The sequence below is a fragment of the Echeneis naucrates genome, chromosome 5 (genome assembly GCF_900963305.1).
Source record: "Echeneis naucrates chromosome 5, fEcheNa1.1, whole genome shotgun sequence".
NCBI lineage: Eukaryota > Metazoa > Chordata > Actinopteri > Carangiformes > Echeneidae > Echeneis > Echeneis naucrates.
Window position 1 is genome coordinate 25,710,801 of NC_042515.1, and position 13,827 is coordinate 25,724,627.

Genomic DNA, 13,827 nt, shown 5'->3' on the forward strand with positions numbered 1-13,827 from the left:
GCAGTTAAAAATGAAAACGTCATTCAAAAAGATAAGGGATATTTTGCTGGGCTATGATTGCACCTCACTTTGATAATTTTTTTTACTTTGATTTGATTATTTATTTTTTAAAATTGACTTAAGCTATTAAACAAAGTAAATATTAATTTAAATATTAATATTAATATTAATTTAAGGGCCAACACACAAAAACAAACAGAGACAAACAACCACTCACGCTCACATTCACACCTACGGTCAATTTAATGTCACCAGTTAACCTATACGTGCATGTCTTTGGACGGATGGTGTGAGGAAACCCATGCAGACAACATGCAAACTCCGCACAGAAAGGACTCAGGCCAGGAACCGAACCCGCGACTTTCTTATTGTGGGGCAACAGCGCTAAACAATACCACCACCGTGCTGCCCCGGATCAAAACAATGTGGATCTAATTTGACTGGATGTTCCTTAATCACATAATTTTTAATCTTTGGGTTTGGGGGAAAGTAGCAAGTCTTTTCAAGTCAAAAGGCTCAAGTCCAAGTCGAGTTGCAAGTCTCTTTACATTTTGTCAAGTTGAGTCTAAAGTCATCCAATTATTGACTCGAGTCCAAGTCATGTGACTCCAGTCCACACCTCTGGAAAATGGCACTGGGAAACTATATCAGTAGAATATAGCTGTAGTTCAGAAAACCTGAGAGCACAATGCACATGTTTTTGTCACCACCACTGCTGAGAAAACTCATCATTAACAAACACGTGCCATTACTGTTATTAACATATTAAGACCACCCTTCTCATTAGTGGCATTACAATAATAAAATGAAAAAAAAGCCAGAATCATTTAATAATTTTACATAAATACCAGCGTGATTCCTGGCACCACTGAAGACCAGCCAGACCAGCAGAGTCAGGCTCAGATGACTGTAATAAATGAGACAAAAACTGGAGCCCAGACTCAACACACCACACATTATAATATGCCAACAACCTGCAGGGACTGTGAGGCTGGTTTGGCATCTATATCTTCGGTAAAAAAAATTGCAACTGAACAAATTTTGCGTTCTGGCTCAAAATTTTTGGTGCATCACAAAGACCTCAATAAACATCTGGAGCCTCATTTATAAAACTGTGCAGAGGATCGTTTTTAAAAGTGTACTAAGCCCAAAAGCCAAAATTTGCGTACACAAGCACATATTCAGATTTATAAAACCTACACTTTAAGCAAAATATTCATTTGTAAATCAAAAGAAATAACTAAGTGTGCGCAGCTGTGTCAGGGTCATGTCACGCCCTGTACACGCCCACTTTTAAGCATAAATGGTCAATGTAAAGGACCTCATGAATATGAAATAAGACTCAGATACAAGTGTTACATGTAGACGGATGAGGGATACAGAAAGAAAAAAATCTGTTTCTCTGAGGCAGAAGTTGTGATATTGGATGTGATTCGGACCAAAAATGCAGACGCTAGGTGGTAAGAATAAAGGTTTATTGTGCTGAAGTGAGGAAAGAGGGGAATGGAGTTCGGGGGAATGGGGAGATGCCAGTGAGCAGGGGAGCTGATGGTGTGCAGGCGGAGTGGAGACGGTTCAGTGGATAAGAGAGGTAGAAGGCAGGCGACACAGAGGGGGAAGCAAGGGTCGGTCCGGGGAGGCAGCGAACAGGTAGTGAGCAGGCACGTCTTCCTTAGGGGAGAGCGGAGAACAAGGGTTACTTGGGAACAGGGGCGTTGCTAGGCCTGCAGCTTTCAGGGGGCACTAGATCAGCTAAATAAAATCAGTCACAGTCAAGTCATTGACCATTTTGCTGACATGAAGAGTAGACAGTATAGGTTGGTGTACACTTGGACTGTTTAAAGTGAAATAAACTCTGTTTACAAACTTTGTTCATGCATGTTAATGTCAATAAATATTGGCTACCATAATTGTAGTGCATTTGTAAGTGTGAATGGCTCTTAATATAGTGAGGCTGTGTGTGTGTGTGTGTGTGTGTGTGTGTGTGTGTGTGTGGTGTGTGTGTGCGGGGGGGTCTGTGCCCCCTCAAAGCTGCAGGCCTAGCAACGCCCCTGGTGTCAGGGACTGGCACCATTAAAGTAGAGGGGGTGTCACAACTAACAATTTGAGTTTATTCGTGCATGTTTATTTATTAATATTTTTTCCTAATTTTGATTATTTTGCATGAATATTTGCTGCTATTTGCTTGTTTTGATTGTTTGAGCTGATTGCAGGCTGTGTAGGTTGTGTGTGTAGTTCCTGCTGTTGTGTACCGCACAGGAGATGGTATTGGACAATGGCCTGATTGAACGTGAAGACCGACAGCAACTCGGCTAACTGGGAGTCTGTGGCGAGTGCTGGGAGAGCCAGTGAGTGAGGAGCAGTAGAACTGCAGGTGCTTTAGAAGGGGCTGAGGACCACAAACGAGGCAGGAGCCGGAGAAAGCTGTTGGACAAGCCACTGGACGCCAATCGACAGGAAGCCCAGTCCACTGTTGTATCACTGGCCAGATTTGTGGTTGCTGGAGCCTCAGCCTGTAAGCCGCAGTCGAGTGAGTACCGCAGACCATATGGGCGCATATATATGGCGTTACTAGTGTCGGATTACCCCGAAGTTCCTGAGCTACAGCTAAAAGTTTAGTAACAGCGGCAGTTGTGTAGATAGTACAGTCCTCCGTGGTGTTTTGTGAGCAAGACACTGGCCAGGCTTTTTCGCCGACAGGTGCACTGAGGAGGCACGTCTTGGAACTGAGTCAGGGGGGACGCCAGTTGCAAAGATTTCTAGTTACCAGCCAGTGCCAGGACGCAGAAGCAAGGAGTGCTTTTCCTATGGACGCTGGACGTTGCAGTATCCCGTTTCAGCTCTCCATTGTTGGACTTTTATAGTACATATTTTATTCTTGTTATGTCCTGGGACTCTCTTAATAATTTGTTGTCATTCGAGGCATGCCAGACTCAAGTATATTTACTTTGTTATGGGTTTTATTTCTAGGTTTTAAAATATTTTAATCCTACGGTAATTCAGACCTTTTTATTTTTGTAAAATCGTTTTGGTATCGAACTGCCTGGGAAAGAAAAATAAATTGTTCTTACCACTCCAGTCTCTGTCTTTGGGTTGCCATTGGCATAGTCCTCCAGCAGTGCCAATGGTTTAGCATTATGCACAGGGCTCACCGCTTTATTTATAGGTTTAATCAGTTCATGCTAAGCCCCACCACGACAATTATTCTTGAGACTGAAGTGTGTGAGCAATACCCTTTTCTTTATGCCTGGTGTGTTACAAAAAGCATTTCTTCATTGTCTACACACATTTTCTGGTACTTGGGACACAATGACCGCAACATGTAACTTGTGCAGTAACCCCCTGAACCAATTCTATGAAACTACAAGCACAACTCCTGCTTTACACTCAAATTGCAATTCTCTTTTTTTTTTTTTTTTCCAAAACACTACCCTGGCCAGGGAACATAACAATGTGTGCAGCAATTACCCACCACGGTGTCATCCATCACAGTGCTAAACTGTAGGCACAATCCAATACACAGCACTCTTTTTGCAGAACTGTAAACACAACTCACTGCTTTAGACTCCAAAATTTAGACTCCAATTTCCAAATGATCAACACACCCCTAGCAAAATGATTCACATTTATGGCTATTATTTACACTATTTTGCCAACAGTCTGGCACACTGTCAGGCTAAGCACTATAAATCATTTTTTTACTGATGGCTTAAGCACATTTTTTTGTAACTATTGGCTATTTTTGCAAAGCTCGACACACAAATAAGAAAACCTTTCACTAAATCAGCAAAACATTGTAGCTCTACAGTTTTTAATGATTGCATAAACACCAAAAACAAAAGAATCGCATAATTATCAACACCTTACACTCAAGGAGCAAAACACTGGACCAGATTTTCACCACTATAAAAACATAGTCAGCCTCACACTTTTTGCAGAACAAGACACGCAGTGATTTGCGAAATAATAAACCAACTTGTATACATTCGACACAGAAGTATACTGTTTTGCTCAATTGTCTACATACATTTTCTGGTACTTGAGACACAATGACCACAACATGCAACTTGTGCACCAACCCCCAGAAACTACAAGCACTATTGCTGCTTTACACTCAAATTGCATTTCTAAAACACACTTTTTTCAAAAAATGTAAGAAAATTATAAAGTTATTTTCCTAATATGCGCACTAAGTCGTCACATGGGAAAACACCTGCCACACAGTTTTACAATTAGCGATTCAGTAAGAGCATAAAAGGGAAACAGGCGAGCTCTTCTGTTTTGGAGCAACTTTCCGAAATGGGAATAGGAAAGAAACTCAATGAGTACAGTAATACAGTATTGCCTGTGGACTGTAAAAATAAAGTATTTTAGTATTTTACAATGTGTGCCATCGTTGAAGTCCCTGGCCAGGGAACATCACAATGTGTGCTGCAATTACCCACCACGGCGCCATCCATCACCGTGCTACCCTTGGCCCTACAACACTGCCCATTGGATCACATTCATACACAAAACACTCATTCCACCAGGGCAGCTCAGGTAAGTTGACATTTGGGACAATATAAGTTTCCAGCAGGCTGCTTTGGTTCGTCACTGATTCACTGCCTACCCACACTTTGTAGTTGTTTATCACCCTCCATGTTCTCAATTCCTCAATCCTATCAAGGAGTTTCTTTCTGCCTGGAGATGGAAAGTGTATGACTGAAATCTGTACACCCTTTCTCCAAGCTATGGAAGACGCATGTGGAGATATAGCAGTTGATGTGTTGCATGTAAAGTTTAATTTTGCAAGAGAATCGATGGGGTTTCTCCATTGTGTGTGCGTTTTTTATTTGTGTGTAGAGTTCTGAGAATGTGAGGCATGCTTTCAGAAAATGTGTGTAGACAATTGAGAAAAACTAATGCTAACTAACATGCGTCAGAGCCATGTCATCAGAATGATTTAATTCAACGGCGTTATTTTGCATTGGACTGAGTAATTGTTTCAGAAACATCTACTTAGAATCTAACTGAAAAATCTAAATCTAAATCCCTTCTCTATATGGAATCACCACCATCTCTCCGTCGTATTGTCCACTCCTGGAGCGCAGGAGGAGGAGAGGACAGCGCATCAAGCATCTGCCTAACATCTGTAAATAACAATATTTTCCTGTGATACTGTGAACACAATCAAATGCCAGTTAAATCCTAAGTGTGGAAACAAAGCCATTAACGATCGTCACACTATATACTTTCTTGTTCTCAGTTCGTCAGCTCTACTTGATGCTTTTCATAACAAACCAGACATAAAGAAAAGTAATGTTCACACACTTCAGTCTAAAGAATATATTTCGTCTGACTGTTGTGAGCCTATGTGCGGAACTGGGTCCAGTATTAGGGAGGGCAACGCACCGTAACCACACCATCCTGGTCAAAACTCAGGTCCTTATCCCGTTTTTAAATGCGTAAAGCGGAAACCGACTTAAATGAGGTCCATGCCCGTGCGCAATCAGCTGTGGAGCGGCCATCGGCCTCTTGAAGTGCCGGAGGCGCGTTTTGGATGAGTTGGTGGGCAGGCTTCTTCACCATCCTGACAAAGTGTGCCGCATCATGAGAGCGTGTGGCGTGATACACAATGTGGCACAGAGGAGTGGTATCCCCCCACCCCCCAGCCTTATGATCCGGAGCCAGACCCTTCAAGACAAGCAGGTCACCCTGTCAGGGTGCAAGACTCCGTCCGGATGTCACCCAGCTTGTATAAAGACAACTAAAGATTCATTTTTGCTTAATATTTCTGCTGTTTCAACTATTACATTTTTCATTTGTCTCAACTCCTCCGTTAGGTTGTTGATTGCTTGTATTGTCTCCCTTTGTAGCTGCAGGGCTGTATCGGCGAGGACCCGACTGCTCACAGGCGTACCAGAATGAGGCCAGTCGTGTGCATCGGCGTCAGGTCAGGAGCACTGTTGCAGTCGTTAGGAGCATTGCTTTGTTTCCTTTGGATTTTGATTCCGGTGCTGTGACCTCCAAACAGGATGATTTTCGGGCCTCCACCTTACTGACAAGCGTCTCCACCTCCGCCTCAGAAACATTTCTTTTTTCGCCTTTTCTTCCTGCATCCGCCGTCGTTTCCAACAAGACATGACACTTGTATCCCAGACTTATTTCATATTCATGAGGTTCTTTGCATTGACCATTTATGGTTAAAAATTGGCGTTTACAGGGCGTGACATGACGCCGACATAGCTGCGCACACTAGTCAAGTCTGTGATTTATAAAGCAAAGCTTGCTTTTATGGCGTTTATGCAATCATTAAAAACTGTAGAGCTACAATGTTTTGCTTATTTAGTGAAAGGTTTTCTTATTTGTGTGTCGAGCTTTGCAAAAATAGCCAATAGTTACAAAAAATGTGCTTGAGCCATCAGTAAAAATAATTATTTATAGTGCTTAGCCTGACAGTGTGCCAGACTGTTGGCAAAATAGTGTAAATAATAGCCATAAATGTGTATCGTTTTGCTAGGGGTGTGTTGATCATTTGGAAATTGAGTCTAAAACAGTGAGTTGTGTTTACAGTTCTGCAAAAAGAGTGCTGTGCATTGGATTGTGCCTACAGTTTTGCAAAGTGTGTGGGACAAAATTGCAAATTGAGTGCAAAGCAGTGTTTGTGCTTTTAGTTTTGCAAACTCAGTGAATGGTTTTGCTAAAAGTATTAATCGTTTTAGAAATTGTGCTATGAGAATCATGGTTAGGGTTTAAGCATTCAGAAAAAAATTGTAGCAACAGAGAACTGTTGTAAGGAACTGCTCATCTTTAGATTTAAATGCCTTCCCTTTCATTCTCTGTTTATCTAAAATAGACCCTGTTAGTCTGTTTATGTTTTTATACATGTGCAGTTGGGCCTGGGTTTGTTGCTGGATTATTGGGTAAAGCTTTTAAGTATATGTGTATATATATATATATATATATATATATATATATATATATAATTCAGAAGATATGTGACAACACTTTTAATAAATTGGAATTCCCAGAATTTTTATACCTGTTCAGTGATAAATGCGCAGCCCTTCATTTTAGAAATAAGCAAAACTTTAGCTTTTTCCTTCAAGTCACTTCTGCTCATTTCTCCCAGCCATCCTTCTCATTAGCCTACATACATACATAGCTAGGACAGTTTTACATGTGTATGCATTTTGGGCACTCTTTTCCATTTAAATGAATGGGAAAGTGTGTCTAAATTTTTGACTGGTACTGTATGTATGTGTATGGTGTGGGTATGTACGTGTGATCCAGGAAACTGAAAACTGCTCTGTCTTTAAAGTCCAGCGTTCTGACACTGTTTTGATCTCTATAGGGTTCTTGCTCACCTCTTTGCTCAGCTAATTCCATGAAAGAGTACAGGTTCCAAGCTTCCTCCTGTGTACTCCCTGAACTTGTGCTCAGCAGTTTCGTCAGAGAACTCTCTGGATTCACGTTTTTCTGTTTTTCTTGATGTGCACTGACTTCTCAGGCCAGATGTGAATCTTTCGAAGCATTGTCTTTTTAGTAAAACACATGTGGACCAAGAGTCAGACTTTACAGTCCTCACAGTGAGAACTGAGCAAAATAAGCAGTCTAAAGTATTAAGTCAAAGATTTGTTCATTGTGTTATCGTAACACACACACACCAACACCAACTGTTTCAGAGTCTTGTGGTTCACTTTTTTTGTAGATGGACAAATATGCATTGTGGAAAGCCCCAGCATTTAACAACAGCCCAGGTGTAGAAGAGTAATGAAGGGTGGAGAAAAAGGCAGTGTGCATTACAAGTGATGAAATTATTTTCCAGTTAGTCCCCAGGCCATGAAAGCTGGAGCCTCGTCAGAGAGCAGAAACCTGCAGGGCTGCATTCCACAATGAGCTTTTCCTCTAACATGCTGTGGAAACAAGGTGTGAGTGATATTGTGAAATTTGGGAGAATTTCACTTCCCTCATAACTGATTGACCCCAACCCTAACAACCTAACACTAACTTTCACTCGGTCTAATTTATCACCAAAGCACCTGTATGCTTCAGATTATATGCGTGCAAGCGAGCATGCACAAAAATTACATAATGTTGTTTACTCCTTTTTCTTGGTACCACACTGATTTTACCTTTAAATTATGTAAAGTGGTAACATAAGAGGTTGCACTACATCTGTGGTAGTTGATCTCTAAACCTTTGATACTAGCAGTGAATCTCATCTGGCTTCAGAGGTTTTTTGCAGCTCTCACTTTGCAATATGACACCTGAATACACTTCTTCCACAGTATGTTTGCCTTTAAGTATATGTCTGCTTCACAGTTAGATTACAATTAGTGTCAACATTCCAGCTACTCACCTTTACCCTGAGCTTTGTTTCAGTGTCCCACAGTTCAGTTTCCCCTCAGGTTTATCAAAGTACATGCAGAAAGCTGAGTGCAACCACAGCATTGAAAGAAGAGTACTTGCTCATATGTTTCTTCAATGTAAGGTATGGCAAACCTGTCTACAATCAGTTCACAGTGTGTGTTTCTCTATCTAATATGTTTTATAGAAGGAGTCACAAGTTTTACACCCTCCTGGCAGCTGCCTTCTCTCATAGTTCATTCAACTCAGTTCAGCCAGTGAATTAGTTTGGGTTGAATTCCTGCCATTGTTTGAAGACTGTTGTCAAACCACGACACAACACAAGTTGAGGCCAGGTTGGGATAGATTGTTTTGGCCATTTGAACAACACTTATGCATGTGGAATCAGTTAGAAGTGTGTTAGTCGTAGTCCTTGGGTCAGTACTGCAGCACAAAATGTGCTTAATGACCTCATTCAGTCAATACAGAAGGTCACCCCCTGTTCATCCCTTACATGAAACAGTGGGATCATCACCTAAATTTAGGATTTAGAAATGCACGTATACAGATCATGAAAATGTATAGAAAGCACCTGCAGATCCTTCTCTGCCAGAGTAAAACAATCAAGTCTATTAGATGAGATTAAATAAATTTAAAAGCAACTGGAAATCAGAAACAATACAAAATAATAATAAAAAATGGACAGTAAAAAGACAATAATAAAATGGCATCACACAGCCAAAGTCAATGGTGCTGAATGCAAAATTTATAAATAAAAAAGTACAATTTTTAAAAATTGATTCTGAAACAGACAGGGACCAATGGAGTGTATCTATCATCAGTGTGATGTGATGTCATCTGACAGAACCAGGATCAGGGTGATGTAATGTACTCTGTCAGACACAGGCAAAGGCTGAGCTGCTAAGCTCTTAACTACAGTAGTTGCAGACTGAGTGTCTCATTGCAGAAGGGGGTAGTTATTGAGGTGTTGTCTTTAAAAGAATCACATATCTTAAATGAATCACTGTTTGATTATAATTGAGCTGCATAAAGTTGTGAATGTGCGTATAAAGTCTTGTACCATAATGTTTTAGTTTGGTTCCACATCAGGAGGAACTGAATTGTGTTATCACATTGTGTTGTGCCAAATGTTGACTGATAAAACCATCTGGTTGTGTGTCACAGTCACATACTATGTGTACCTATTTTTAGAGGCTGTGATCTTTTCCCTAACTCTTTCCTTGCCGGAGTAAAATGTGTTACAGAAATATGACAGTTCTACTGTGGAATTCAGACAGACAACAAGACTAATACTTGAAATAATGAGAGGAGAAATAAAAACAGTGATGTACTTTAACTGTGGCATGATTGAATCATAGACTTCAAAATGCTAAGCTGATATTTGAAAAGGACACAGCACCATTCTTTAATAAAATCACAAGGAATGTAGGGCAAAGTAAATCTCTGAAAGTTAAGCCAGTGGATATAAATGTAGATATTATGTTTATGCTTTGAAAGATACAAACAGCCCAGAGAGAATGGCAGGGCAGGTTTGTTTTGTTGATCAAGTTCTTTGGAAAGCAGAGGGGGAGGAGGAGGAAGCAGGCCGGAGGTGGGGCCAGTTTCAGGTGGAATTCCCCTAAATGCACCTGAGTCCGTCCCCGACTCCATCACAGAAGTATAAAGCTTCACAGGTTCAAGAAAAGAGGACAGGCTACAGATTGCGTTGGAAAATCGTTCTTCTGCATCAATTGGTAAAATTATAGTAAAACTGTACTGTGTATGTGTGTTTGTTCGTTTGTGTTTTACTGTTTTTTTTCCAAATGTCTTTTCTCATTCATATCTCATTTTATGTCTCAGTGTGGCCATGTCATCACCGTGCCTCAGCAGCGTCTTGACTCATGCCAACCTCACCATGTATCAGACCAACCACCCTGACGTTCTGCTGCAGCAACCCAGTATGCTGCCCAGCATCAACAATCTGCAGATAAGCAGTTTGGCCTACGGCTCCAACAGTAAGATGACCATTTATGTCTGTGCTCTACTAAAAATTTCAGGTGTATATATATCACTCCTTGGGGTGTGAAATCTAGTTATGGTCCCACCTGAGGTTTGTGCCCAGTTCCAGCTTAGACCTTACAGTAAATACCATTCTTCAGCTCATGAACTTTGCTTTGGCCTCATTTAGATTCTGCTGGCCTAATCATTTACCAGGAAGTTAATGTTTAACTGGTGCTAAGCGTAAAAAGAAGAATGTTGCTGTTGTTAAAACAGCTTGGTCTTTGTTTGCCTCACCTTAAAGACACCAATCAAGACCAGGTGATGTTAAAACTTGTATCAGGCAACATAAAACACCGATATAGACATGCTGTAGAACAATGTATGAAACAAGTCTTGACATTTTTTTGTATGGTTTAAAGAAGAGTTTTTCAATGAAAATACTGACTACTACAACATAAACGTAGAATCTGTACTCAGAAAAATGTCAAAAACTGTTGACATGTTGTTTGTATGGTTTAAAGAAGAGTTTTTCAATGAAAATGCTGACTACTACAACATAAACATAGAATCTGTACTCTGAAAACTGTCAAATAATTCCTGCTCCTCTCTCTGCAGGTCAATGTTACAAGCAGATCAGCCCTCACTGCTGGACCATAGACAATGTCCTGGAGTGGATCAGCGACCAAGTAGACAGAACCAATTTTGATGCAAGTATGCTGAGTCTGGCACTCTGCACTATGGATGGACCCACCCTCTGTCAGATGAACCAGGACCAAATGATAGTCTTTTTTGGTCCACAGCTTGGCTCGCATCTCCACCAGAGTCTGCATGAACAGAAGACCAAATATGGTAAAACTGCAACTATCACACGCCATAATTGAAATAGATTTTAACATAACATGTTTCAAATTATTTGCTCTTTTCTTGGGTTAATAAAGTAAAATCTTGTTTTCATTTTTCTCTTTCCAGAGCTACAGAGCCTTTCAGGCCCAGAGCTGAATGAGACCTGCCATCTACTGGATGACTTCCTGAGCAACCTAAACTTCCCTTTACTCAGCACCATTAGAATTGGCCAAGGTACATCATTTAAAGAGATTGCACATACCACCATAAAGGGACTACTGTGTAGAAAGAATAAAAGTATTAACAGCTAATCACTGTTAGCAGCTGAAGGAGCCAATGGTAAAAGGGAGTTTGACTACAGCGATGACCACGATCTGTCCACTCTGACCATTGAGTCTCTGGGAGACACTGAATACCTGTCGGATAATCAGTCTGACAGCGAGTACAGCTCCTCCTCAAACAGTCAGTGTATGAAATATTATAACAACTGTTATTGCACTACTCACATTTTCTACCTTTCAGTTTCATTCTGTATATGTTAAACAACTCTCCTCTCTGTTCAGGCAGCACGCTTGGCTTTTCAGGCCTTGGCTCCCCAGAGTCTGGCAGTGGTGAATCAGACCCAGAATTCTCATACCCTCTGATATCAAGTAAGTAATTACAAACACAGATTGTTTGTGAGTGTGACCCCAGTTTTATTCATTCATCTTCTACCTCTTATCCGGTAGAAGATGAATGAGGTTGGGGTACACCATGGACAGGTTGCCAGTCCATTGCAGGGTCAATAGATAGAGACAGAGCGAGACGAACAACCAATCACACCCACACTTAGACCAATTTAGACTAACAGTCAACCTAGACATGGTATAGGCATGTCTTTGGATTATAGTGTAAGAAATCCACATAAGCACAGGGAGAACATGCAAACTTGTTGTGAGGCAAAAGCATTAACCACTATGCCAGTGATACCACTGTCCCCAGTTTCACAAAGTTTGATAAACCACTGATAATGAGCTATTTTGTTGACAGTAACCAACATGAAAACCGAGAAAGGAGAACCTCGACAGAAGCGACCACGTGGACGACCTCCCAAAGTCATTACAGAGCATGGCAACATCTATGATAATTCAAAGAAAATCAAACACGGTGAGGCCATGTCTGTAGAAAAGCACACTGTATCATGCATCATCTAAAACTTCTAAACGTGAACACTGTTAATTTATTTTTTTTTTTTTTTAAAGATTCTACTTTGCATGCATTTTGCATCTTTAACATGCTGCAGATGTTTCCACACCCATGCACATTCAAACACACCTTTAGCTCACTGTACCCAACTATTTGTCCACAGCCCCTCGTGGCACTCACCTGTGGGAATTCATCCGGGACATTCTGATCCACCCAGAGAAGAACCAGGGTCTGATGAAATGGGAGGACCGCCGTGAGGGTATCTTTAAGTTCCTTAAATCCGAAGCTGTGGCCCAGATGTGGGGCCAGAAAAAGAAGAACAGCAGCATGACATATGAAAAACTCAGTCGAGCCATGAGGTGAATTCAGCACTGTACTTTCTATGAGCAAATTTTTAAAATGTTTTTGTCTTTTAGAATTTTAAAATTAAAAGAAAAAAACTAGTCTTCCAGCTAGTTTAATTACTTTATCAGGTAATGTCAAATCAAATTAAAATTAAAAATTAAATCAAATGTGTCATAGTTATGTAATCAGGATTAAGTTCATTCATTCAAGTTGACAAAGCTTTTCCAAAGACAGAAGATTTAGGACTTGCCCTTTGACCCCAGTCAGGGATTTGGTAGTTTTGCTTGTGTTAAAAACCTGAATTCTCTACCCTTAGGTACTACTACAAGAGGGAAATCCTGGAGCGAGTTGATGGCCGAAGACTGGTATACAAATTTGGAAAGAACTCCAGTGGCTGGAAGACTGAGGAGATTGGCATTGGCATATGAGGCATTAGTCACAGAGCAGATGGAAACCAAAATCACTCAGAGTAGAGGACCTATGTGTCCTGTCAGGGAAAAATCCTGCCCTAGACATTTAACTTCCTCTTGGAGGAAGGTGTTCCAGAAAATGTAAGCCATTGTTTTTGGCTCTAGTAGGTTTTATGAACCAATATTAATGTTGTACTTATTTTGCCATTGTGCACAGTAACTATAATAGACATCATTCTGGATGTTTATGAGTTTCTATGAGCACCTAAGGCTGAATAGCCAACTTTTTACACATTGTACAGATTCTCTCTGCTGTCTGTTTTGAAATGTATTTTACTAAAACAAAAGTAATTCTTCCTCACTTTGTTTTGGTCAATGCACAGTAATTAATAAAAATATTAAAGCCTTTTTTTTTCTAAGTTTCATATTATTCTGAAAGGGTGAAAGTTTCATCCTCAGTCATGTTATGGTTAAGTCAATGTGAAGGACAGGTCAGGGAGAAATAGTGTTGGTGATTTTACTTCACTTTCATACGGGAACAATGTGCATGACATGTCAAATAGTATCACTTATGAAGTGTATGACAATGTTTAAGTAAATCATTCATTGTGTCATTGTGTCACATAAATGATCATCTGTACAGTTTGTATGAATCAGTCATAAATTCATTGTGTGATGTTTATGTGAATAATCATCATTAGGACTAGGATAC

At 40.4% G+C, this 13,827-nt stretch overlaps 1 protein-coding gene across 3 annotated transcripts; it reads left to right on the forward strand.

Annotated features, from left to right (window-relative positions):
- Nucleotides 1-9,966: 9,966 nt before the first annotated feature.
- Nucleotides 9,967-13,523, forward strand: elf3 (E74-like factor 3 (ets domain transcription factor, epithelial-specific)). 3 transcript variants are annotated; one of them, XM_029502195.1, is made up of 9 exons: nucleotides 9,967-10,085; nucleotides 10,192-10,346; nucleotides 10,948-11,181; nucleotides 11,302-11,409; nucleotides 11,497-11,643; nucleotides 11,739-11,825; nucleotides 12,205-12,321; nucleotides 12,524-12,719; nucleotides 13,022-13,523. In XM_029502195.1, the coding sequence occupies exons 2-9, from the start codon at nucleotides 10,199-10,201 to the stop codon at nucleotides 13,131-13,133; spliced, it is 1,149 nt and encodes a 382-aa protein (XP_029358055.1). In that variant the 5' UTR covers nucleotides 9,967-10,085; nucleotides 10,192-10,198; the 3' UTR covers nucleotides 13,134-13,523. The 3 variants fall into 3 exon arrangements, with proteins under 3 accessions (XP_029358055.1, XP_029358057.1, XP_029358056.1); XM_029502197.1 differs by having other exon boundaries at nucleotides 11,497-11,637; XM_029502196.1 differs by having other exon boundaries at nucleotides 11,500-11,643.
- Nucleotides 13,524-13,827: the final 304 nt, after the last annotated feature.

Excerpts from the sequence above, each read along its gene's own strand:
- elf3 (XM_029502195.1), top strand. The coding sequence starts at position 10,199 with ATGTCATCACCGTGCCTCAGCAGCGTCTTGACTCATGCCAACCTCACC. Across the intron at positions 10,347-10,947 it reads TTTGGCCTACGGCTCCAACA|GTCAATGTTACAAGCAGATC; the intron begins GTAAGATGACCA and ends CTCTCTCTGCAG. Across the intron at positions 12,322-12,523 it reads TTCAAAGAAAATCAAACACG|CCCCTCGTGGCACTCACCTG; the intron begins GTGAGGCCATGT and ends ATTTGTCCACAG.